The 26038-nt window shown below is 39.9% G+C and overlaps 1 protein-coding gene across 2 annotated transcripts; it reads left to right on the top strand.

The window, feature by feature from the left end:
* The first annotated feature begins 1150 nt into the window (after positions 1–1150).
* Positions 1151–26038, top strand: vps37d (VPS37D subunit of ESCRT-I). Of its 2 annotated transcripts, none has more exons than XM_047809579.1 (4): positions 1151–1457; positions 12472–12637; positions 21336–21418; positions 25108–26038. In XM_047809579.1, the coding sequence occupies exons 1-4, from the start codon at positions 1335–1337 to the stop codon at positions 25609–25611; spliced, it is 876 nt and encodes a 291-aa protein (XP_047665535.1). In that variant the 5' UTR covers positions 1151–1334; the 3' UTR covers positions 25612–26038. The 2 variants fall into 2 exon arrangements, with proteins under 2 accessions (XP_047665535.1, XP_027034599.1); XM_027178798.2 differs by having other exon boundaries at positions 1156–1457; positions 12466–12637.

The following is a 26038-nucleotide window of genomic DNA, read 5'->3' as shown; positions in this document are numbered from 1 at the left end:
ATTTGGGTTAAATAGTGGATGACAAGGGAGGCTGTGATAAAAAATAAAATAAAAATAAAAAAAGCAATGAATTTAGTATTTATTAAAAGAAAAAAGAAGTTATTTATTTATTTATTTATTCTTTATTATTTAATCTAGTCTAATTTAAGTACTTCCATAATCATTTGTAATCACGTGGATCCATTATTTAATCAACATTTCCATTTAAGTTCATTTTTTTTCTTTAAAAGCTCTCAATCAGCTCAGACATGATGTGTGTATATTTTACATTTTTACAACAATAGTGATATATAGTGAGTTAAATTTGGGTTAAAGGCAACACATTAAATGCTGCAACTATAAAGTGAGTCTGTGAACTATAAAGTAAGTGTCTGATGCAGCAACTTAGTTAAGACACCCCGGCAAAGCACGAGACATGTTTTTCACAAACAGGGATAATCGTGTTTTAAAAACAACTGTTAAAATTGTAGGTAAGCAAAAGCAAAACAAGATTAGATCAGGTTAAGGCAAGATAAATAGATATGTGCAGCATGTAATGTATATAATATATATAATGTAATATATAAGTACAAGTAAATGGCTCTAAGGCTATGCCATTGAAAACAAAATGTTAAGACACTGTTAAAAAGAAACAACAAGTAGAATGTTATAAGGTTATGGCATTAAAAAAGTGTGCAATCTGAATAAACAAGTCCACTAAATAATGTGTAGAGAATGTACATTGTATGTATGTATGTGTACATTGTATGTATAATTGTACAGAAGTTATATACAAGATCAAACCCTAGTAGACAAAAAAGGAGCAAAAAAAAAAAACACAAAAAAACAAAAAAAGGAGCCAAGAGACACTTCTACTTCTTTCTTGCACGTTTCAAATGTCAAATTCAGAGACTGCATTAGAACAAATTGCTCAAACTATAAAAACATGCCCAGTCTTAGCAAGTTCCCTTGATGGATGATGTAAATAGAGGCTGACAAATTGTGCAGAGCAACAGGTGGTCTACAGTCTCTAATTCTGTACCTGTTTAACCGGCCAGTCAGTGTAGGTGCTGATTAGGCGTGTTTAAAATAAATAAAGTTGAAGTCATTGGACACGTACAAGTTGCATGCCCCCTGGTGGCCAAGGAAAGTCTTGCACCACACAAGTGTAAACGTGTGATATCCTATTGCATTGTCTCTAAACAGTGGCGTGCCTTCATACCGATGAGACCTCCTCCGCCTGCTCCTGGTCTCTGCTCCTGCGCCTGCAGCGCGTCTCGGCTCGTCTACACCAGCGAAATGCTGATCCGAGTCGTTTAATTCGGTTTCTTTTCTTTTTTTAAACGGGGACGACAATGTCCCAGAAGAGGGAAGTGAACTCTTGCCCGGACGGGTACAGGGTCCTGAGCACTAGTGAACTAAGGGAGCTTCTTCAAGATGAAACAAAAATGGACAAAATCGTGCGCCTTAGTGAAAAGGTGAGTTACGACATGAAGGCTGCACTGGATGGAGCGCGCGTTTGCGTCCATCTGTCCAGCTGTCCTTCTGTCTTTTCTGTTAGTAGGTGGTTTTATTTATTAAACCATCCATGCTTTTTTTCCCTGATGTTCTGACAGGCAGATTTTGCTGTACCGGCGTCCAAACCCGCATTCTCCCCAAAACGCACTCACCAGTGTCGGGTTTACGACGGAGACGTATCGTTTTCTATGCGGCGTGGTTTGCATCTCTAATAAGCGTTCGTGTTCTTTAAGGCTCGGATTTTCCCCCCAATGCAGTTAGAAAGAAAAGAATGTCATCATGATTCCAGCTCAACAGATTGTAGGTTTTATATAAATATATATTTATTTATGTCCGAGTCGCAGATCAGCATTGATTGCGTAATGATCAGAACCGCGCATTAACCAAATAATTGCAGCTTAATGAAGTGTTTAAAGTTTGAACCCTAGTTGCATTTCAAAGACTTTTCTTTTTTTTTTTTTTTTTCCAATTTTTTATTTTTTTATCTTTGACTTTTAAGGCTGGAATCACGTTAAAACAGCTGTAATACAAGTTAAAGTCAGATTTTGACAGCAAATTATGGCACTTCTCATCGTGTCCAGGATCAATTTCACAATTCAGCTTCGACAAATACGTGTCTGATCGCTTAGTATTAGACTCATCCAAGTAGGAACCGACATTTGATCAATGTCTGCCATACTTGTGGGCCACTAGTGTTGGCAGAATTTCTAAATCCACATCACAAAAGCGTTGGCCCATCACCGAGAAAATGTCAGCAGCTCTGTTGGGTTAATTTAGTTCGCCCAAGCTGTGGTGCAATGTAACCAGGACTTTCACCCAGTTTTAAATCCATCTTTCTAATTGTTATGAACGGTGATCTTTAACAAACACTGGTCCAGTGTTATTAAATGTCCAGTGCCGTGTATAAAGAGCAAACATGAGTGGACAGTTGCAGAAAAAACTCCCTGGGGAAAAAGAAAAGGAAGAAACCTTTACAAGGAGCCCATTTCTTTCTGATGGCACTTGATAGTTGGTTGTAAATCTTTACACTTTTACAACTATGTATTATAGTAAAATATATATAAGTGTAAAAAATACGATAGTACAATTCTAAATGTATTGAATAGACTCCATTCAGTTTGAGGATATTGTGAATAAGAGTTCTGGGATGAGCACAAGACAGTCAACAGAAGTCATTTTTAACTAGTACACTAGTCAAGTGTTATTACCCATTAATGTCAAGGCAAGACATGGGCTAAATACTTGGGCTGTTTAGGCATTTGCCATTGTTAATTATGGCTACTTGGGTGGACCACGGTAGCAGGTGTCACTATTGAAATGAGCCTTTCCTTCCAAGTTGCAACCCCAAATGGCAGTTATGTCTCTGAGAGCTCTATGACTTCATGAATCATATGTAGCTGGTTTTGATTGATATAATAATCCTAGCAATGAATGTATATTAATAGCATAATAACAGTAGATCAATTTCTAACTTACAGCCATGCTACGTCATGGCTATTCATTTATCAGCATGATTGATAGCCTATAATTCAAAATGAAGGCTGTGCATTTGTGTTTCTAAATCTAAATCTTTTTCTGCAGCCATTAGCCAGAGTGCATAGTCAACATATTGAGAACATTATATTTTAAAAAAGTTTTCTTTGCATAAATGTGCTCCATGTCTGACTGCACCATTGAAAGTTTATCACTGCTGACCAGCCGGGTGGGTGTTAGCCTGGGTGGGGTGGGGTGTCAGCCTATGTGGGGAGGTGGTGGCGGTGGATCAGTGGAGGGTCACGTGACCATGGTTTGGCGCACAAACCTCATTGTGGGCGAGTGATGCATGATGCCTGAGCAGAGTCGCGACGCCTAAATTCATTAGCGCGCAAAGGTCTCCAAGGGCAACCGCTCAGAGACCGCGGTAACGGCTCAGTGAGATGGACGAGAGTCCTCGCCTGAGTGGGTTTTACTTTACCGTGTACATTACCTGGCATTGTTGTCTTTGAAACACTATTCAAGTATGCAAAGCTCCCATTCGTCTGCTTTCAGCAGCAGAGATGAATGAGAGCCTGTTTTCTCGTTAGTCTGAAGTAAATAAAGGACACACTTTATAATCTAATCTTTACAGAGTCCTGAAGTATTTGGCAAATCTCTTGGAAACCCCCCCCCCCCCCCCCACGCACACACAATCCCCTTCTCCCCAACAACACACACAGTGCGCCGTTCATGTGCTCCTCGTAAAACTCTCATTTACGACTTTGACTTGTAATTCAGACTTGGCGCGATTTCAAGTGCTTGCGGTAAATATCGCCAACCACTATGGATGCTGTTCTTGTTGCTCTTGTAGGAATAACGAGTTCCCTTTTCGTTTTCTTTGTTCTTGTTGTCTATTTTAAACACAGCACAGGACATTCCGTGTTTCCAAGTCACATGCAGTGGTCGGTGTAGCATATTCCTATTTCTGACATTCAGGGCCATAAAGAGGAAGAATTTAGTACGGTCTACATTGAAGAAATGTGTCACGGTTAATATATTACAATCACAGTACTGACTGTTTCTCAATGCTTCCTTTCTTATGTGAGCTGCTCTGACTCTTGTTCGACATTTCCATTTTGCAGAATTAAATATTTAAAATAATATTAGTTATTTTTTGATTTCTGGATGATGTTACACGTCTTTAATGGTAATGTAATAATACGCTTAATCGTGCTTGGAGTATGTTATTTGGGAACTTGTGTGGGAAGTGGTGGCACAGTGGTTCAGGCTTTGGGCTACTGATCATAAGGCTTAGAACGACTTATAATAATTCACATTAACTGATTATTTATAGCAAACTACGGAGCTTCATCTGGTTGCCTCACATAACTGCAGACGATAAGCTGATTTGGCTAGATGTGTATATGTACAATAAAGTATATATGTTGTATACCTATTGAAAAAAGTAATCAAAATCTGTTGGTGAAAGCTTAACATGGGCAGTTTGGTCTGTGGGTGAAATTGAAGTCTCATCTGATCTGAGGTCAGCTAGTCTCGGCCATGCTGACATGTTATAAATATGGTCCGTAGTTTAGAACGGAGGCATAGAAACTTTTATTAGCGCCACTTATACATTACAGCACAGTGGAATTCTTTTCTTCAAACATCCCAACTGACGAGGTTGGGGTCAGAGTGCAGGGGCAGCTATGATACAGCGCCCCTTGTGCAGGGTGGGTTGAGGGCCTTGCTCAAGGGCCCAGCAGTGGCAACCCCGATCCTCCGATCAACAACCCCGCGCGTTTAATGTGAAATGTCACAGTATAACCCTTGAAAGTGATATTTTACCCCCAGTATATAAATCTTTTGTACATTTCCTTGACCAGATGTTCTCAGTATTAATAATCTAGGTGTTGCCGTGTCTGCACTTATGACAAGTGGTGTGAAAATGGAATGATGAATTGGACTGAAGATGCATTTTGACTTGACAACTCCAGGAAGTGCAGCCCCAGTGACACCGGGTTTATTGAAACAGACTCTGTTTCAAGAAATCACCATCATCTCTATCTCTCTTTTTTTCTGCTTTAGTTACTGAGTCAGATCTCGTCGTGGGTTGAAGTAGCCTGTAATTTTAACCGACGAGTGGAATCAGATGTGTGCGTATTCGATCCCCAGCTATTCATTTTACGTTCAGATTTCTCATTTCTCTCTTCTCAGAATGCTTCATACCGCAGCAGTTTTGAATCCTCCAGTCTGATTGGTTAAATAGGTATTGATTCTTTTTCTAAAAGAGCAGTTCGGATAGTAGTAGCAGCTGCGAGGCAAATTACGGTTACGGAAGTCAGCGTCAGCGTAGACACTCGTAGGTGATGCTGTAATATTTGTAATACAGGTTTCTTGTCATTTTTTTTATCACATGACATTTATTATTAACTTCACGAGAGAGGAAAAAGTCAAGCTGGTTCATGTGGTATAAAAAATAGGAATAAAAGAATTAGGATGTTGTTATTGGAAAATAATCTACTTTAGGGTATAACAATCCTCGCATTAGGCTACATCACATTTTCCTATAACTCTTTTGTGTTTTATGTCTAATTTCAAAGTAGATCTTGTGAGACAGATCCAGGTCTGTTTTGACCTTAACGTGGGGTTTGCTTGGGTGTCTTGAATGCTTGTTTACGGTGCTTTAGGCTTTTTAAATTGAAACATGTTTGTTTATTTTCTGGTGCATTGTGCTTGGGAAGATATAAAAAAAACTGCTCTAATATTCAAGTCAACAAGACCAAGACAATTTGAAGAAGTTCTGGTGCAGTTCAACTACAGTGACATGTTTCATCCCTAAAGGATGTCTCTAATAAGTCAAAAAAAAAATTCTGCCTTTACATTTATGGCTTAAGGAAGACCAAGTTACAGTTTCTCATGTATACAACTTAGCAGGTGAGGGTTAAGGGCCTTGCTCAAGGGCCCAACAGTGGCAGCTTGGTGGTCCTGGGATTTGAAATTTCAATCAGTAGTAAAACATCTTAACCACTGAGCTACTACTTACCATTGTCTAGTTTGCTATTGGTATAAAAACAGCCCTGGACTAATTGACTACATGTAATGTATAGTTTGTTAAACTGTTGTAAAGTTACTGCACAAGATGGCAGACAACAGATTATTATGGTCGATTCCCGAAAGCTAGAAATATAGTTAAAAAATAAATAAAAATCCGAAGGCACAAATTGAATAGAAAAAGAATAATTACTCAAAAAAGTACTCAAAAAAAAAAAACGTCAAGGGTTTGTGCTCAGAAAGACAGAAGGCTGAAACGATAAACGATGTCCTGAATGCTTACAAGGAAAGTCACAAGTACAGCTGTCTAGCGTTGTCGTCTTTAAAACTTTTATACGCCTGCGTTCACATTCTCTCCCAGTTCCCATCCAGAACTCGTTTTGAACGTGATGTGTGCCATTGTCGTTCTTGCTGTCTTTGTGACATTTTGATAGTAAAACATAAAAAGGATTGCCAGGGAGCAGAACACACAGTTTTCCGTTTTATCTTCAAACCTCATTGCCAGGCGACAATGGTAACCAGCTGCCTCTGGTGCTCAGGCTGATGATGAAAGTATTACACAAATGTGCGGTGGTTCGTAACAGCAAAATATAGTCTGAGAACAGCACTGGGGCAGCAGGCTGAGGGATTCAGTCTCTGTGAAATCATCCGTAAAGTAAAAATGCAACCTGGACAACTTTGTATATTCGTTTTAATAATTAGCTTAAATGGCACACAGCATTTATTTTGTAATAAAATTCTTGCGTTGATTTTTTTCAACTGGTTTCGTATGTTAGCCACAATGCCTTTTTCCTGGCTGTAGAGGTTTCAGCAGCATTTATCCCTCGATTCATCAGTATTTAAAGAGACCGATGCGGCAGCGCTTTAGGCCTTGGATATGGCCAGATCTCTCATCTCTGTTTAAATTGATCAGCTTCCAAACCTTCAACTTTCAATGGTATCTAGTAGTTAAGCGAATCATTGCATTCTGGAACTTTGAATCCAACATTTGTCCAAAAATCTCTCTTTGGACAAATGTGGCGGCTTGGTGGACGTAGGAATCGAACTCACGACCTTCCGATTGGTAGCCCAACACCTTAAACACAAGGCTACCACATCCCTCACACAATAAGGTATACAGCACGAATCATTCAATAAAAACACAAAACATGTATTTCAGGTAGGAGTTTTCCTGTAATCTCCTGATGTCATCATGTAACATTACCTATAAAAAAAGATCGCTGGAATAATAACCTGGAATTCTGTGGAAGTGTTACTTGAAAGACAGGTTTGTTGGAAACGTAACTAGTCAGTAAGGGTTTGTTTTAAAATACATATGACAATGTGAATTTATCCAAATTTTAATCCAAGAAAATCCAGGAAACTGGATTTTAATCCAAGGACTGGTTCGCGTAACAATTTTTTGTATGTGTACTTGTTTGCCTTTTGATTTGTCGAGTCAGTTTGACCCTAACGTCAAGCACGTCAGAATAAACAATGCATATAAAATGGCCCGTTAGAATCGTGTGACATTTAAAACCCAACCCCAGACACAATAGAACTGTAAAAACACTACCATCTATCCATTATCTCACTGCCACCCAAGCGCATGACTTCAAAGTCTGTTTCCAGACTGTTTGGTCTATGTAACTTGCTGTAATACCCAAATAGCATATGGCTTTAGAGTGTTTGAAGGATGCAACCACATTTTTCTCACAGCTGTTGAAAGGCTACTAAAAGAATTTTAGTCGGAGTAAATCGTTTCCAATAAACAGGATACGCGGCAAAAAAAATTCGGACCAGTCTGCCACGGTAAACAGTTCTATATTCATTCATTTGGACTACATATCATCTTAACCACATGGCCCTCTGAAATTTTGTGTCCAGGAAAGTGAGTAAACAGAAATCAAGGCATGTTCTAGAGGAAATGGATAATCCATGCTGATTCCTGTTTAGGGTAAAACTGGGAGCTGTTCAGACTGCAAACTGTCCTGTGTTGGGGATTGTCAGAATCCGAGCAAGACAGAAAAAGTGAGAGAATAAATGATGTCTTCTGATGAGGGGCCAAATGCTTTGGATTCCATAGCTCTGAAATTATGCAGAAGTGGTTGACTTTGCGATACCGTTATCCAAGATTGGAATTCAAACATGCTGAGAAACGGTTAAAAAAAAATAAAAAATAGATGAGGTTTAGATGGTTATGTACTCCGGGTGAGTTAAAACACATGGCGCAGAGTCGGCAGACCGACATATTAGTCGCTCAGGAAGAGTGCGCGAGTTATAGAAGGTACAAGAGGCGGAAGACTTCGTAAGTCTCTGAAAAATCGTTTGCGGTGGTTTGCGTGTCTGACTTGTTAATGTCACAGCAAAAAACCCACATCCTTTAGCAAACGAGACAAGTTAGTATGATACAAAACACCCTCGTGGTTACACTTCAGCCTAGATGAGAAAACGTGTGCAGACAGTAAAAATGATTTCAAACTATACCTTAAGCAAAATAAAAAGAGCGAATGTCTTCGAACAGGATTCGAAGTAGAATTAATTAGAGCATTTCTCTTTAAATAGGACCAATTACCATGCATGTTTAAAATGAATTCAAAGGCTTTGGACACCATTTTCAACTTTTCATCGTTCTTTGCATATGCTTGAATATTCATCAGTCCAGTATGGTACCTAATTAAAGCCTGAATGTATCATCTGCTATACCATACACAATCAAGGATTAAAAAAAAAAAAAAAAGCTTGTTCTTTTCAGTTCGATGAATATTCATTAGTTTAGAGATGGAGACATAAGTGCTACTGTAGTTGCTGATTGTTGGATAGCTTATTTTAGGCAGTACAGGTAGAAGCGATGGAAACGATGAAAGTGAAAGCGAGCAAGCCGCTTTCATTAGCTTAAGAATTTGGCATGCATGTTTTCCCAGTAATCATAATGGAAGTGCTGTGATATCTGCCACATAGAAGCGTTTGAGGCAGATCAGATTTACAGCACACAATAGCTCAAGCCAAATGGAAGCCTTTTTTCTTTTCTTCTCTGGAAACAGATTCATTACGTAATTCATTTATTTTGTCGTCTCTGTTGCTGAAAAGATCCCGAGATGTTTAGACGATCCGTCCCGATACGTGAAGTCTATCTCGGTTCGTACGGCCGTTTAGAGGCAAAGACTACGGGTGTCTCTAAAATGGATGGAGAATCCTAAAGGGATACCATTGGAGTAGGCTTGGCTTTTATGTAGACTGTGAAACCAAAGAATTGGAGAATAATAACTGCTCATGATGGGTTCGTGATGGAAATGCTGGGTGGTTTTTCTCACGATAATGTAGAACAGGCCTTGAAATCCAAGTAAGAAATAAAAACACGTGGCTGTTATAGAATAACGTCACGACAGGGTGATGTGATCCATTAAAGAACACATCATACTTGTTATCCATTTTATTACATGTTTAATGTTGCAAAAAATCACTCTCACTCATTCATTTTCTACCGCTTATCCAAACTACCTCGGGTCACAGGGAGCCTGTGTTTATCTCAGGCGTCATCGAGCATCAAAGCAGGATACACCCTGGACGGAGTGCCAACCCATCACAGGGCACACACTTATTCACTCACACACTCACACACTACAGACAATTTTCCAGAGATGCCAATCAACCTACCATGCATGTCTTTGGGCCGGGGGAGGAAACCGGAGCAAACCCCCAAGGCACGGGGAGAACATGCAAATTCCACACACACAAGGCGGAGGCGGGAATCAAACCCCCAACCCTGGAGGTGTGAGGCGAACGTGTTAACCACTAAGCCACCGTGCCCCCCTGCAAAAAATCAGTGAAAGAGATTCATTTCTGATTGTCTATGATTTATAATGTAAATACTATATTATTTATTTGTCTGATTGGATAGTAATGTCAGCTGTGAGGCAAATTGCAGTTATGGAAATCAGGTTTATAATGTAAATACTATATTTTACTATTATATACTATATTATTTGGTTGTTTCCACACCAGCCCATATATCGAATCCTCTGTCTTAGTTTTATTGTTACCCCTGACACTTAATGGAGACGCCTTCTAAAGAATATAAATGCGGGAAAAAAAAAACTGCACACATTTTTATTACCTGTCTGTAACGACAACTGACATTACTTCTGACTGAGAGTGAATCAACATTCAGCAGAGCTTTGGTATAAAGCGTTTTCAAACATTCTTTGTTTCAGTTCACACCTGCCACAACAAAACATGTAATCTTCTGGGTTGTTTTGTCTAAGGTGACTCAGATTCTCCATGTTTTTGCATTTGTTTACTGATAAGCAAGCACAGTGTGATGCTTATAGATTTGTTTCTGTAATCTACTTGTCTTAAAAAAAGCTTGTTCCAGACACACACACACACACACACGCGCGCACACACACACACATACACACACACACACGGTTTCCACTCAGTGGGCTTTCTCCTAAAGGCACCATTTGTTATGCAGGAATTGAACATTTAATTTTCAATCAGTTAACACCCGGGGACGAAGAAAAGCATGTCATTATTCGTTGTGTTTGATTCCAAGCCATGCATTTGCGTTAATTATAAAAATGATTACCTAAGTGCTCTGAAGTTTCACTAAGTTAGTCTGAACAAAAATCAGGTGTTGTTTGTGTGAGGTAAAACGTAGAATACTAATGATAATTAGCTGCAGCGATAAATTGCACTGTCGGTGCTATGAGGCAGGGAATTTACAAAGCAGTACATGGCCCTGCTGTGATGATAAAAAAAAAAATGTTCGAATTCGAAAGCATAAAAAGGAGCTTTATATAACAACCGAAAGGTATTTATTTATTTATTTATTTATTTATTTATTTCCCCCTTTCCCAAGTCATGTTCTTTTAGGTCATTCTTAGCAGCTCAAATATGACTCATTTTCGTGAGCACCCAGAAAATCTTCTTGGCTCTTTCACTTTCCTCTTAGCGAAATGGATACTGAAATGGAAATGGATCTAGTGGGGATAGCAGAGTGGTATTTACTGAGGAATTGCAATGCAGGCAATATTCTCATATTCATCGAACAAATAGAACATTAATCCTCTTATATGTTTTGCTAAGTACGGTAAGGCTCTGCGATATTGAAACACATGAAACTAGTAGTTAAGGCCACCTCCTGGATTCGTCTTAATATTTCTGGCATAAGCTAGGGGAAAGAAACACAAATTCCACAAAATTCCAGGACGACCCATACCTCATACTATGGGCAATTACGCTTAGTGTAGAGAATGTGGTTTTTCAGGATGACTGAGCTTTTTGCGAATGCTTTCCATTAGGATGTTGGTTTGGAGGTTTGGATTTGTCTCTATAGTTCCCAGAGCACTGGGGTTAGTGGTCTTGGGCAATGTCATGGAGGGCAAAGTTAAAATGACGTCCTGAGCTGTTAAGCAACTCATCATGTACAGGATTTTTATAATTAGATCTACAGAGAGTGAGTCGTGGCAGTCTGAGGCAGTTGTTCATTAAATATTGTCTCCACCACAGCTTTGGGCTTTGGCTCTTCCTGTGTGAGTTAAATATTCCAAACGGTCTTTCATCTGGAAATCATTCAATTTGCACCCACGGCAATAAGCGGGATTATTGGCTTTTGAATAATTTTTTTTTTTTTAAATGAGGTATCTAGAATACTTTTGTCTGTTTCTTGATGATTCTTTACAGCCCTTCCGCTTGCTTGTTCAAGGTACATCAAGTGCTATGAATTTAACCTCTAGATAAAAATTAATTGAAAGCCTGAAAAGTGAATTAAGCGAAATGCGTCTCAACCGAAGCTAGTGCCAGGTTTATAGCTTGAATTTTACAGTTATATGGTTCCATGCCAAACCTTTTAAAGCATTCACTCTGGCCCTATGAAACACGAGCAGCGCTGTAGCCTTGACCTGGAATTCAAGCCCAGTACCCAGTAAGGTGGATAGCCACACTGGTATGAAAAAGCCTCTGGCTTATATAGTCTCATGGGTGGTCTGTAGTCACATGAACACTCGTCTACTTATTTTCAAGCTTTCTTCACCATGAATAGTGTGAACTCTTTCCCCATGACCTGTCTGTGACTGCATACACAGATTTGAATCCACTTGTACAGCTTATGCACATAAATAACTCCCTGGAGCTCTATGTGCTAACATTTCCTCTCTGCTATAGTCAGACCTTGAACTCTGTCTCATGTGAGGAACTGTGGCAAGGCAGTGTTGATGGTTTATTGGGGTCCTAATGGACAATAAAAGGTATTGGACATGCCAGAGATGGAAAAAATTGTAGTTGTGGATCAGAGATTTAAATCAAGAACGGTGAGAAAGAAAAGTGTGTACTGGTGGAAAGTGTTTACTTTTTTTTGGTTCCAAACTTTTGATTTGATAAGGCTTTGTCTCAAGCCCTTGACCCTTCTCTAACTGTCCGAACAGTTAGAATTGTCCCTTGTACCTGGCCTTCTTGTATTAACTGGGTTTTTGTGCTCAGTTTCAGGAGCTGCATGTGGAGAGGGACACCTTGCTTGCAACTAATCGAAGTCTCGCAGAAGAAAGCCTTGCACATCGACCCCGGCTACAGAACGGTAAACTTCAGTTGGCTGCTAAGTATGAGGAACTCGCAAAGCTGGCCGCTTCCTACAGGGAAAAGCAAAGCCGACTTGGTGAGTAACCGTGTTTAGTATGTAAGTTATGATGCTGAGGCAAATATTTACATGCAGCTCATTAGCGTTAATGATGTTCATTGTTATTAGAATCTCTAAAGCCTACCTTCTTTCTCGCAATACATACACATTCAGGACATGTTCCAAAAGAAAAGAACCAAAGAAAAGAGAACAGTATTCGGACACTCTCAGCCCTTGCTTTTGCTAGTGATATTTTAATCATCGCCAGGTGAACTTGTTCCATAAAAACATGACCTGATGGTCTGGTGCCCACCTCGTTTATGCAGAAAACAAAGTTTTGTTGTCATCCTGAATTGATCATCCACATATCCTTTAGCACTAGTACGGCCCAACCTGTTGACCCCGCCATCCGGGGCAGAGTGGTGTAATTCAGTCCCATGGGTCATCAGGTCTCCACCTGGCTTTCCCCAAGTCCTTTCATCATAGGCCAGGAATAACTGCTGTTAACCAGAGCAGGCCTATGGAGCAGTGCTCAAGTTTCATTGCCCTAAACAAACCACACAGTATTAAGGGAGCAGTTTGCATTTGTTGTTCTTTTCACTATCATTCTAACCAGAACAAGAGAAATATTATGATATTCCACCCCATTTATCCTCTCTTGGCTAAAACCATAGTTTGTCTAGTTCTCATAGCCTAATATTGTTCTCTGGACTGTAAGGACCTCTTGGCTATTATCAGCTAATAAAAGTTTAAGCTTGTGGAGATTTTATACAAAGCAGAGTTCATCTGATGGGTAAACGGTAGCCTTGATTGCAAAGTACAAGGGCCAAATTAAACGAAACAGAACCCAAAAGAACAGTGAGCGAGTGTAAACCGCAATGGTCTGGACACTGGGCCTGAACAGGATGACTGCCCCTGCTTGCTTGCACTGATGTTTGTTAGAAAACAAAAGGCTGTAATTAGAACGGCCCTGTAGGGACCTCAGAGGAAGATCTCCCGCTCCCTTTCTTTCTGTCTGTCTCTCCCTTCCTATCTTACGTCTGCTTGGTCTGTTTACACTCCCAGTCTATGAATGATTCAAGGATGTTGGACGCACTCATATTCCTCCTGGCTGCATTAATTTTCATTAAGGATAGCGAAGCCCCGGAGAGCTACCTCGGCAACAGCCCACCACAATCCTTAAACACCTCTCACCCTCCTTCCTTAAACACCCTCTCGATCTCCATTTGAGGAGGGAGTCTACATTCCAGCTCTCTGCCCAACAAAGCCAATATGAATTATATGTTGACATTTTCCCAGGCCCCTCCCCGCAATTATACAGACGCAAATGGCAGATACGTTTGAAAGGGCCTTTGTTTGGTCCACTACCTCCAGCGCCCAAGATTTGCAAGATTCTCAAAGGTCTTGACTGTTCAGGACATGTTCCTTAGCGTACAGAAATAGTGAGTTACTGTGTTACACGCGTCCATATCGCCATCGCCATCTTTGTAGCTCGAGAAGTTCTGCTCTATCAACACAGTCTTCCTCTGTTTCACTCTCCCCCCCTCAAAGCAGCTGGCCAGTGATGGAAGAAGGGTGGAATGTTCACCTTCCTGTCACCATGTTGCACACACGAAGCCGCTTCTCCAGCTGCAGCCTGGGGCAGGATGGGTGGGAGTGAGATCCTTCCTCCAAATCTGAACATCTGATTCTTATTCTGCCACGGTTACAGGAAAAGCGTGACAGAACGAAAGATACAGGGTGAAAATGACTAAAATCCCCATGCATGACTAAGGAAAAGCCTTGTCTTATGTCTCAGAGCTTTGCACAGTCAGGCTCAGACATCATACAGTAGGTGTCAAGAAGCTATGAAGTCTACTTCAATTTCAGGCTTGGAGACTTACCTGTCTGTTCAATGTGTTTTGGAGGGTTTTTATTACCGTGTTGTACAGTCATTCAGCTGCTGACGCCTTCACTGGTATAAAGATTCCTGAAAAAATTTTTTAACAACATTGTTCTGCTGCTAAACCACATGTTTCCAATAGCACATTCCTGGCCTACATTTTTCTCTGGAGAGTGACAGCTCTGGTATGCTTTACTCTATTTGTTCTGCTTGTAAAGCGGAGGTAGTTGTCATAGATTTGTAATATGACATAGCAGCTTGGCATACCGCCTTTGGACACAGGGAAATCTTTTTTTTTTTTTGACCATTTTAACAAGATGGCTTTTAGAAAGACTGGTCCAAATCCAGAGCATGTAAAATAAAGAAATGGGGTGGAAACAGGTGGATGGATTTGATGGTGATGTAAATCATCATCCACTATAAAAAAGGATAAACTCTATTTGAAAGCTCTAGTAAATCAAATGTAACGGTCTGTAGTCTAGATGAAAGATCATGTACTGTATAAGATATAAAAGATTACAGAATAATCTGATTGGTGAATGGGATGTAATTTTATATCAAGATGACATTTCAGATATTCTTGATGGTCCATGACATTAGGTCATTATTGTGCCATTGAAACTTACTGCAACTTTTGGCCATTCTACTTCTTTCACATTCAAATAAGGCTTTATGAATCACAGTCAGGGTTCCCAGGTTTCAGCAAAGATTTCAAGCCCAACAGACATGATCCTTTCCCTCCATAATCCCACTTTCCCTCTATTAATCTTACAACAGAAATGGTTTCTACTGTGTTAACGTCTACTTTCCTTTTTCTTTGCCTCTGTTTGCGGAACTTGATTAAAGTTTTATTAAGTTTTGCTATAAAACAAGATTGGCCCAATTTACTATAAATACTGATCCCAGTGTGACTATATGCTTTATCAGATGCTGTGAAACCTAAGTTAAATACATTAGAATGTTTCTTTTCTTTCTAAACCTTTAATATACGTTAGCTTAAGTCATTCGATAGCAAGTAATCTGTCCCGGGATCCATTACAGCATGAAGAATGGAAACCCGAAGGGAGATTATACCACTGCCCATGGTAGAAAACTAAATCTGTCAGATTAATGTATATTGTTTATCTGGGATCAAACGAACATAGCTATTATATCACCAGTAACATAATTCTACTATCTATGTCATATTAGGGAAGTGAGAAGCTCTATTAAAACGTTGCACATAATGCAAAGCTACTTTTCTGCTCTATTATTTACACAACATCTTGTACAGTAACTTGTCCTGAAGTGTTAGCATTTTCATCCTCTTATACCATAGCGGTTTTTAACACAAACAATTCTAGATTTATTTCAACATTAAAATAGATTTTTTTAAATCCATTATCGTTAACGGTGTTAATATTTGCACATGGTAACGATAAAATATAAGATGAAATTATTCTGTATTATTAATTAGGGTGCTTTTTTAGCTACTGTAACTGCTTTATAATATTTGTTGAAGTACTGGTGAAAAAATGTTCATATGTTCAAACCAGAGAGAAAGAGAACGAGCAAGAGAGCTATAGTTCTCACTGGTGGGAGAGTTTATATTTAACAGGACTTGATTGCCAGCCTTTTGCCTCTGAGTATTTTAAAGAAGACGGGATGGATATCAAAGTTGGATTAGGGCTATTGAGCTACCCCACGCCTTGGCTTAGTCTCTCGGTAGGAGAATGAGGCCTCTCACAGACATTTTGAAATTCATCCCTTGAAAGTCTACCCAAGTGCACAAGTCCCTGGAATAATATACTTTCCATTATTTCATCATCGCTAGAGTTATGTTAGGGTTCATACGAGTTCAGGCACAGTGAGCATAAAAAGAGAAACCTTCAAATAATAAAGTAAGTCTTGAAAAATTTAAAAACGTTTCGTTAGCAACACCAAGCATGCTGTTGTTTATGGTAGGGATTTTATTTAAACAAGACACTGAATGATCATTTTCAAAGTAAAAAAAACAGTTACATATGGAGCACAGTTAGCATGTTTATTTAGCAACATAAGCTAAGCTACTTAAGCTATTTAGCTTAGCTGTAAACCCTCCAGCAGTAACTATTTGAAGTTAGTGGCTAGGCAAAGTAATTGCTATTGATACATAATACTATCAAGTTAGATCAGATTAAAGATGTTATGTTGTGTAAACTTAGTATCCAAGGTCACTGTCAAGCTAAAGGTAAAATATGGTATTATTTTGTGTTCCAAATGTCATTACTGAACTAGCAATCGTTAATCGATCGTTTCAGGATTGTGTAATGTAAAATTTTAAACCCTCAGGGTCTCAAGCATCTTTTTCTCTGTCTGACTCCATCTTTGATCTTGCATGTATTTATCTGTTTGGATTAGAGAAAACGCTTCCAAAATTGGCCGCAAACAGTCGCTGTCTAAGAGCCCATCGTTTTCGTTCCCTCTCCTTAATCTGCTCCTGTAATGCTTTCATGAGGCTGAGCCCGGAGAAATCGGCCGGCAACAGATGCCGTCTCAATGCCTTCATCAGGAAGTGAGTAAAATCAAGAGCATGAGCAAGGGGTTTGTGCTAATCAAGCTCATTTTAGAGTCCAAACCGGTGCCTGAAATCATCCCCCCACCCCCCAGACTTTTTTTTTGTGTGAGCAAAACAGTCGGCGGTATTTATCTTCTAAAAACCACAAGAGGACACCCACAGCTCTGGTGTTTTGACAGGAATTGTGTATATTTATGCAGGGTTGAGTGTGTGCCTATGCAGATGTGTGTGAGAACAAGCAAGTGTGAGTGAGAGAGAGAGTGAGAGAGAGAGAGTGAGAGAGTGACCCATTTTCTTGTGTATAAAAGCTTAACAAAAATCAAAGTATTGCTTTGCAGAAGGGGGGGAACAATGGCTTAGTGGTTAGCACGTTTGCCTCACACCTCCAGGGTTGGGGTTCGATTCCCACCTCCACCTTGTGTGTGTGGAGTTTGCATGTTCTCCCTGTGGGTACTCCGGTTTCCTCCCCCGGTCCAAAGACATGCATGGTAGGTTGATTGGCATCTCTGGAAAATTGTTTGTAGTGTGTTTGTGTGTGCCCTGCGATGGGTTGGCACTCCGTCCAGGGTGTATCCTGCCTTGATGCCCGCTGATGCCAGAGATAGGCACAGGCTCCCCGTGACCCGAGAGGTTATGATAAGCGGTAGAAAATGAATGAATGAATGAATGAATGAATGAATGCTTTGCAGACCGTCCGAACCAAGACCGTCCATTACTGATGGAAAAGATACTGGTCTGCTTTTAGATTTTCACTCCAGCCAACAGGAGCTACAGCTTGTTTAAATCTCAGCCATCAGGTGTGGCTGTGTTTAGTTGAAATGAAAGATTAAAATCTGTGGCTGTAAACAATTTTTTATTTATTTATTTTTAAAGTCATGCATCTAATGTTAATCTTACTGGAACTACTGTACAGCTGCTTTAAAAAAAAATCCCTAACTGTCGGGAGCATACAGTATAACTGTAAATGCTGTAAATGATTTGGTTAGTGTGGAGAAAATAGTAAGTCTTAGAGTATGAAATCTAAGAGAAAAGATGCTTTCAGAGAGAAGAAAACTAATAGAGAAGAATCAGAAGGGGGGAAAAATCCTTCATGGTGGTTGGTTTTCTACCAGTGGTTTTTTTCTTCGTCTCAGTCTCCTATTGAAGGTTTGGTTTGCACTCCATAAGAAGCTTTTATTTGCTACAAATAGAGTCGGAACCTATAATTTAGTGCTCTAGAAGCCACTTATGCCTTCAGACCCCCCAATAATCTAATTAATTCTAATTGTTTTATAGCATTGCAGCAATCTTTTTACAGCTATACGTTCTTGCTCATATCCTGTCTGTAAAAAAGCTGCATTTGTCAGCTTTTTGTTAATCATTTTTACTTTTTAATTAATGTATTGGAGGGGGGCACGGTGGCTTAGTGGTTAGCACGTTCGCCTCACACCTCCAGGGTTGGGGGTTTGGGGGAAAATTGTCCGTAGTGTGTGTGTGTGTGTGTGTGTGTGTGTGTGTGTGTGTGTGTGTGTGTGTGTGAGTGAATGAGAGAGTGTGTGTGCACTGTGATGGGTTGGCACTCCGTCCAGGGTTTATCCTGCCTCGATGCCCGATGACACCTGAGATAGGCACAGGCTCCCCGTGACCCGAGAAGTTCAGATAAGCGGTAGAAAATGAATTAATGGATTGGGACTTTATTCATTTTTCATATCTTAGTTGCTTTGCTTTTGTGTTTCTTTTTTGTTGTTGGTGGTGTTTTTTTTTTTTTTTGAGTATGTCAAGGGGTCAGTGTTGCCATCACTATGTAAAAGTCTCACAATATGGCTCTTGGTCTTTTGGTTCCTACAAGCCTCTAGGATTTATTGGCTCTAAAGTACCCACCCCCAATACACTGTCCATCCATGTGAAGTGCCAATGCCCAAAGGAACCCACTGTGCAAGTGCTTCCAAGAATGTAGGTCACCTACAGCTGCTCCCCAAGTGAATGTTTCTCTTTTCCTGTCACCTTCCATTACAACTCCTAACATCTGGTTAGTGGGGTCAAGCAAGTGCCAAGCCATTCATACTCCCTTTAGGGCCACAGGCTTCACTAGGTTGGGGACACGTGAATCCCTCTAGGTCGAAAGCACTCTAAAGTCTTCCATGAAGTAACATCTAAAGCCTGTTTAAGACTCTGGGATTACTACAGTCTTTAAACCTTTTGACTTGTCACACTGTGAGAGATGATACCAATAAATTTCTAACAGATTATACGGTAAAGGTCCTCTTGACTTTCCTCTAATGAAAGTTATGCTTACATCATCAGTCACTGTGATCTGGGCTTGAGCAGCTTGAGAAGGGGTTTGTATAATGTAATAAGGATAATTTTCTGCTCGTTAGAATATTTTTATTTATTTCCATTGCATTGGTGTATTTCTAGCTGTCCATTGCATTGAGTATCACTGACACTGTTGTCGGTCAACTTTGGTTGCGAAGGCAATAAAGCAGCCAATAAACCAGCATGTTATTATTATATTATGCAGTACAAGACCACCAAAATCTCACAACTGTCACATTTCCATTACCTTTTCTAGTGCCCAGACTTTCATGCTACAGCCAGCCACCCTTGCAAACTCCACCGAGAAACCTAGAAACCCCACCATATGACTGGTCACGTGATTAATTCTCCAGATAGCAGTCACCCAATTAAGAAACTTTACGTCCCTGTTTCCAATGACACATTTCCCTTAAACAATACCGCACTTTTTCAAGCGATGATTCCAAGCTTTGTGTTCTTTGATATTCTTTTTTTGACTATGTTTATGTACTTGTTTTTGCCCCAACCGGATATTTGCCCTTGGATTATTTGATTATCTTTTAATAAACTGTGATTCTGTGTCCAACCCGTGCCTCTTTCCTGACGGTTGTGATGTGCTGTTTCTTGTCTGTGGCAGCAAAATCAGCGGGAAAATCATACTGTGTGAAGCTGGCTTGAGAAGAACAGAGGAAAAGAGGCAGGGGAAACGATGAAGATGTTATCAGTAGAGACAACTCTGGCAAAGCAAATTAGTTTTGGTGAATTCTCCCGCATGCGATTCAGACCTTTAAATGTCGCAAGATGTATAAATATCTCCCAGCCTACTGTGCTTCACCACATTTTCCATCTTTAAGACGTCAGCTCGGTTACATTGTCGACACAATGTTTTGTATGTTTTCTTTGCAAGAAAAATTGCTGTATCCAGGATGATGTTATTATTATTATTATTATTATTATTATTATTATTATTATTATTATTATTAATTATTTATGTTTATTTATTTATTTATTATTTTTAAAAGCACTGATGTTTCTAACATGATCGTATAATATACATACTATACAATATCAATACATAAAGTACAACGATATTGTGGCAAAGCCTAAAGTGAGGCTTTACATATACCCCAGAATTATGTCCTTTTTCTTTTTACTTCTAACTGTAAAAATGGTTGAGGTATGAACTCAATACAACCCACTTAAATAGCGTTTTGGGGATTTCTCCAAAGCTACATCATTTTGTTGATTGCCATAAGTATACGGCTATGGCGCGATGCAGCAGACAAAAAAAAAAGTTTCCCCAACAAAAGAGGCAACATCTGCTTGTAAAACCACAGGCGTGTATCCACACAAGGGGAAAACGATCAGCCCACCCTTGTTGGAGTTTGTTGGCTATTTGGAGCTGGAAAACATCTCAGACACATTCAGGATCGCTGATATGAGCTGATATAAAATCACAGTTGTACCTGAAAGGGTGAAATTACCCGTAAAATTACTGCTGACCAAACTCCATTTCTAACAAGTTGGCTTGAATTAAGGAACATAATGGAGGCCAGTTGGTGTCATGGTGCTGACCCGCACTTGCCCTCCTTAGCTACTCGCGCATACTCTCTTTGCTCACACACTCAAAGGACTTGGACGTTAGGGCATGTTAAACTGGTTGGTCGCTATAGTAACCCCGTTAGAACACTCGCTGTTGGACACCCCCCCCATCCTCACTCCTTTCCCCCCTCCCCCACCCTCCTTGTACTTATTAGCAGAGATGAGCTAACAAAAAGTGATTGCTTCCTCTGTCTCCTACAAAGACACTTTCACACAGCAAACAACACAAGAACTCAGCTATACACATGTACACAATAGTATGTTTTTGCAAAGCTAATCGTCAGGAATGGTTTTAAATAAATGTTTAATATTCCCATTGTCCCTGGTGTTCGTATTTCTTCCATAGCAACAAACACAATACGGACATGTCACCACTGAGCCTCGTTGTGTGAAACTGAACTCACACTTGCTAATGACAGCTGAAATGTTTTGTGCTTTTTCAGAAACCCACACGCAGAAGCGGAGTCCACAGACTGCTCAGAACCTCCTACAAGAGGAGGTGGCACATGTCGAGGAACAATCTGAGGTAAACTCATCGTCTTGTTTTGTCTTTTTTTAGTTTTTCGATTCCTCGGTAATTCTGTTACGCTATTCAGTCTTTTAGAAAAAAAGAAGCCTTCTAACCCCCTCCCAGCTCCAACCCCATTCCCTTCACCCCAGAGACACTTCAGTCCTACTGTTCTCACAACTTTGCTTGCGCTAACACTTACGCGATGTTCGACAGAGAGGGGAATAAAAATTGTTTCCAAATTGTTTATTGCTTTCAGGGTGACCCAGAAAAGCATGCTGAGATCTTCAGAAACATTATAAGCCTGATGTACGGAGCTGTTTCCGTTTCCAGGCTTAATTAGGCTGCATTCTGTGCTAAAACCGTTGTAGGAAAGTGGCGTACACATGTAACCATCTGTTTTGGTGAAATTAAGGATTCAGATAAACTTTGTGTGTGTTTTAATATCGCTTGTCCATATGGCTGCTTTTGTTGACACATTCTTAGCACATGTCACTATTAACGTTAACATTTACATCCGTTTTCCTCAAAATTGTACAGACCATTTTGATGCGTTACACAGGACCGGAAAAAAGGAATCCAGTTTAATTACACTTTTGTAGAAAGTCATTTATTCGTTTCACACTTGTCCTGTTTCCATATCTTGATGCCTTCCACACTGTTTATTTGTTCATTGTTAACACGTGTATCTCTTTAGTACTTTATTTGAACTCACAACTTAACTACTAAGCTATCACACCTCCTAAGTTCCAAGGTGTTAGTCAACTTCCTCCCATTTGCAGCGTTTACACTGCAATTTGTTTGCCTCACATATAGAACCTATTTCACTCATTTACTCAACATCTGGCCCTAAATATCTCACACATGCTAGGAAGTGGCACAATTTTAATGGTTTAGATCTATAGCAATTTTAATACCTGGATGCTTTACTAAAAACCACTGGACGATTCTGAAGCCGATGATTCGTGTAAAACAAGCACAGATACCTCAGAGATAAAAAATATATGTAATGGAAAAGTAATGTGACTAAAAACTAGGTGAAAGCTCAAGTGAAAACGTACGTCAGCAAAGGATGAAGTCTGGGAAATGTTTATTGGTAATGTGTTTCAGGTATTTTTACGTATCATGTGTGGTAGATGCAGAAAGCTAGCACTAGAGAATTGCTAATGAGAGTAATGTGCCATTAAAAGGTTTAAAAATTAGTAGAAGGCGAAGTTTTTTGGTGGTAAAATTAAGAAGGCAGTCAGGTTTAATTGCAGTCAGGTTTAATTGAGTTTAATTTTATTCTGTACTTTTAAAAGAAGACATTGTCACGAAGCAGCTGTAAAAGAAATCCAGGATATAGCTTAAGGAGCTAACTCCTTACTGCTCGATACTAACGAGCACACCAGTTTCAGCAGATTTGTGACAAATGCAATGTGCAGCAATATGATCAAACATGCTATTTTTATCCATTTCTAGCAGCCTTCAGTGTGGTTTTTTTTTTCAGTGTTAGGAACACACACGCAAACACACACACATTCAATAACAAATGCTTCATTTTTTTTCTTTTTTTCTTTTCTTCTTTTTTTTTTTTTACATCTGTTACATCTCTCCAAAGATCCACGCTGTATTAAATATTTAATCCCCTTGCATTAGGAATCCTCTAGATTAAAGCACTTAAAGCTATTCTGTGCTAACATCAAATATCCATTCACCATAAATAGCCTAACAAATGCTATTACGTTAACCGTAATCGAGTCAAGGATAGGATAAACGCACACATTTGCTGAGCAGCATGAAAATGACCCTTCCACTGGTGTTGCACCAAACCGAATTAAAAGAACCTTATCGAGTTAACAAATCATTATAGCTGAGCTCAGTTCAGAACGACCGATGAAAGCAACACAAGTTTTGATATATGCATATGGCACTCTTACAGTCAGATCTCGCCAGCTCCTCGGAAGGTGAGCAACCGATCGATGGAAAGGCCATAAATAAACATCCTGCTTTTCAGCCCACTGTCAAGGCCTGACTGACAGCCCTGAGACTTCGACTCATTAAGCTGCTCTGCTCTGATCGATGGCCGGGCTAAATGGATAGTGACCTTGTGCCTGGTGTTGCTGTCAGCCAGGTATGAGCAGCCGAGATTTCTGTCGGAGGCGAACGTCTCTGTGGCCTGTCCATTTACCTGCTGGATTAGAGCCATCGATTTCCTGTTGTAGCAGACACACCGCGATGCTCTTGTTATACGATAGATACATGAAGCTGCGCATAGGATCGAGTGATACCTAGGCATAAACGACGTGTTATTGACTGTATAACATTAGTCACTTTCAGAAGCTAATTAATTAGTTCATCCTAAAGATTCTGTGCTTAGATTCTAAGCCACAATATGCTTTTTTATACTGAAGTCGCTCAATACTTAGACCTCATGTGTAACTAGGGAACTTAAGTGCTATTAAGTTATGGAAGAGTTACACAAGTAGGTGGAGTTTAAGTGAAGGGGCGTGTCTCAGTTACGCACAATTCCGTACTCGAATCGACTTATTCGATATTTCTTATGCGAGTCAAACTACCACCACAAAGTCTACCACAAATAATTTACTGGCGTCATTTTATTTATTGGAATTATCACAGTATCGCAAATTAAAACATTTATCCAATAGCTCAATTCGGCTAAATAGCTCAGCTGAGCTAGATTGGGAATCAGAACAGAAAAGATTTTCAGAACACAATTGAAAAATAAAATTAAAATAAAATACAAAATAAAAAAAAGCACAATAATATAAAGTACTGGATATAAAGTGCTATTCCATAAGCTGCTGCATAACTAGGGATTTATAATATTTGTTTTCTTTTAAGTCGTCCCTTGCTGTTAAATTGGTGTTGTTGTTTTACTAATTCACTCGATAGCTGCGTAAATTTCATCTTTATTTTCTATCCACATGCTTATGTTTAAATCTTAACAGTGATCTAGATGCTATTGGGCTCCGATACTTACTCAAAAAGATTTGTCAAAATTTTAATAAACGTGAAATCGAGGTCCAAAAAAAAAAAAAAAAAAGACTTTGTAACCAAACTTTCAGTAGGAATCACTTTAATGACATTATTATTAACTAATTAACCTAATTATTAACCTAATTAACTTTAGGATTCTGAATGTGGTCTGAAACAGATGATTTCGGTCACTCAAGCTCCAAATGGATGAGGCTGTTTATCTGAGCAGATGGCAAAAGCCGCTGATTTATGGCTTGCTACGAGCGATGCCTCAATACGGACTGTATCGTGTTTATCAGGGTGGAAATCGGGGTGAGGCAGCTAGAAGACACAGCTATCATCAATAATTTAATTACCCCATACTGGGCTGGATAAGGGCTCTACCACCTGCTCTCTAGAACAGAGTCTCCTGTAGACACATTACTATCATGTTAAATTAATCGCATACTGTGTTCACTCGACCGACTTATGTTTACAGACCTAATAGTGTATTGAGTTCAGCTAAGGAGCTCTTAAGGTGTGACAAACAGGAAACAAGTACATGAGTGACAAAAGTATTTCCTGTAAATATTTGAATTGCCGGTGAATTTTATCCCTTTTAAAATGTATTTGTTTAATTATTGTGCTTAATGGAATTTGGCCTGGAACAAGATGAATCAATGAATGCTGCATGTTTTGAATCCTGTTTGACTTCCTGCTCTCTGATATCTGTTGTTTGACCTCCATAGGAGCTTCTGAAAAGATTCATGGAGGGTCAAGTTCCAATGGAGGACTTCCTTGACTCCTTCCAGAGCTTCAGGAAGACATATCACATCCGCCGGGCACAGGTTGAGAAGATCCAGGAACTGAAAAGACCTGAGAGGAAGCCGAACCAGCGCTCTGAGAAGGAGGAGGAGGAAGAGCAGAAGAAAAAGGATCAGGGGTCAAAGGAGCTCCGGCCAAATGGTATTACCTCCCATGGGTCAGCACGTGTCTTCCAGGTGCGTTATGGCCTGACGCCAGCCATCCTGGTGCCCCTGTCTACGTCCTCAGCTCCAGCCGCTAGTTTGTCTCCTCTGGACTCATGCCCTGGACAGAGGCAGGCTTTAGGGCATAGTGCCCCTCATTCGTGCCCTGGGCAACCCGTGGGCCTTAGAGTGATAGGACAGTTACCCGGCTGGCCAGTCAGACCAGTGCGGTTACAGCAGCTCTATAGGCCCAGTCCACATCAGCATGAACCTCCATATCGATAACGTCCAAACACTGTGCATCAGTAATGTCTGACTTGATCTGCTCTGAGACCTTTGGGTTAATGTAAAAAAAAAAAATTTCATCGGTCAGCTCAAAGGTCGCTTTTATCCGCCTGAAAGGGAGATGATTGGAAAGCCATAAAATGTCTCGTCTATGTTGTGAACAAGCCAGTGGATTACACAACTCCAGGGCGTTTCTGTCAATGTTGCCTGTTTGTGTTGTTTTTGTTTTCTTCCTGTCCCTTTTGTCGGGATATGGCTGCTGCTTTTGTGAGGGAGTGAGAGTCATTAAGACCCTAATTTCTGACTGGAAGGACTTGTTTGATGCCAATGATGTTCTGAGAAATGCCAGGCTAATGATATTGCCTTGTTATGGTGATGATGATGATGATCAATAAAGTCGTATTATAATGTTTATTACAAACCACTA

This window comes from Tachysurus fulvidraco, chromosome 26 (assembly GCF_022655615.1).
Source record: "Tachysurus fulvidraco isolate hzauxx_2018 chromosome 26, HZAU_PFXX_2.0, whole genome shotgun sequence".
In the NCBI taxonomy this organism is placed as follows: Eukaryota; Metazoa; Chordata; class Actinopteri; order Siluriformes; family Bagridae; genus Tachysurus; species Tachysurus fulvidraco.
The sequence above is the reverse complement of the archived record's forward strand: the minus strand, read 5'-3'. Positions and strand labels throughout refer to the sequence as shown.

Excerpts from the sequence above, each read along its gene's own strand:
- vps37d (XM_027178798.2), top strand. The coding sequence starts at position 1,335 with ATGTCCCAGAAGAGGGAAGTGAACTCTTGCCCGGACGGGTACAGGGTC. Across the intron at positions 12,638-21,335 it reads GGAAAAGCAAAGCCGACTTG|AAACCCACACGCAGAAGCGG; the intron begins GTGAGTAACCGT and ends GTGCTTTTTCAG. Across the intron at positions 21,419-25,107 it reads ATGTCGAGGAACAATCTGAG|GAGCTTCTGAAAAGATTCAT; the intron begins GTAAACTCATCG and ends TGACCTCCATAG.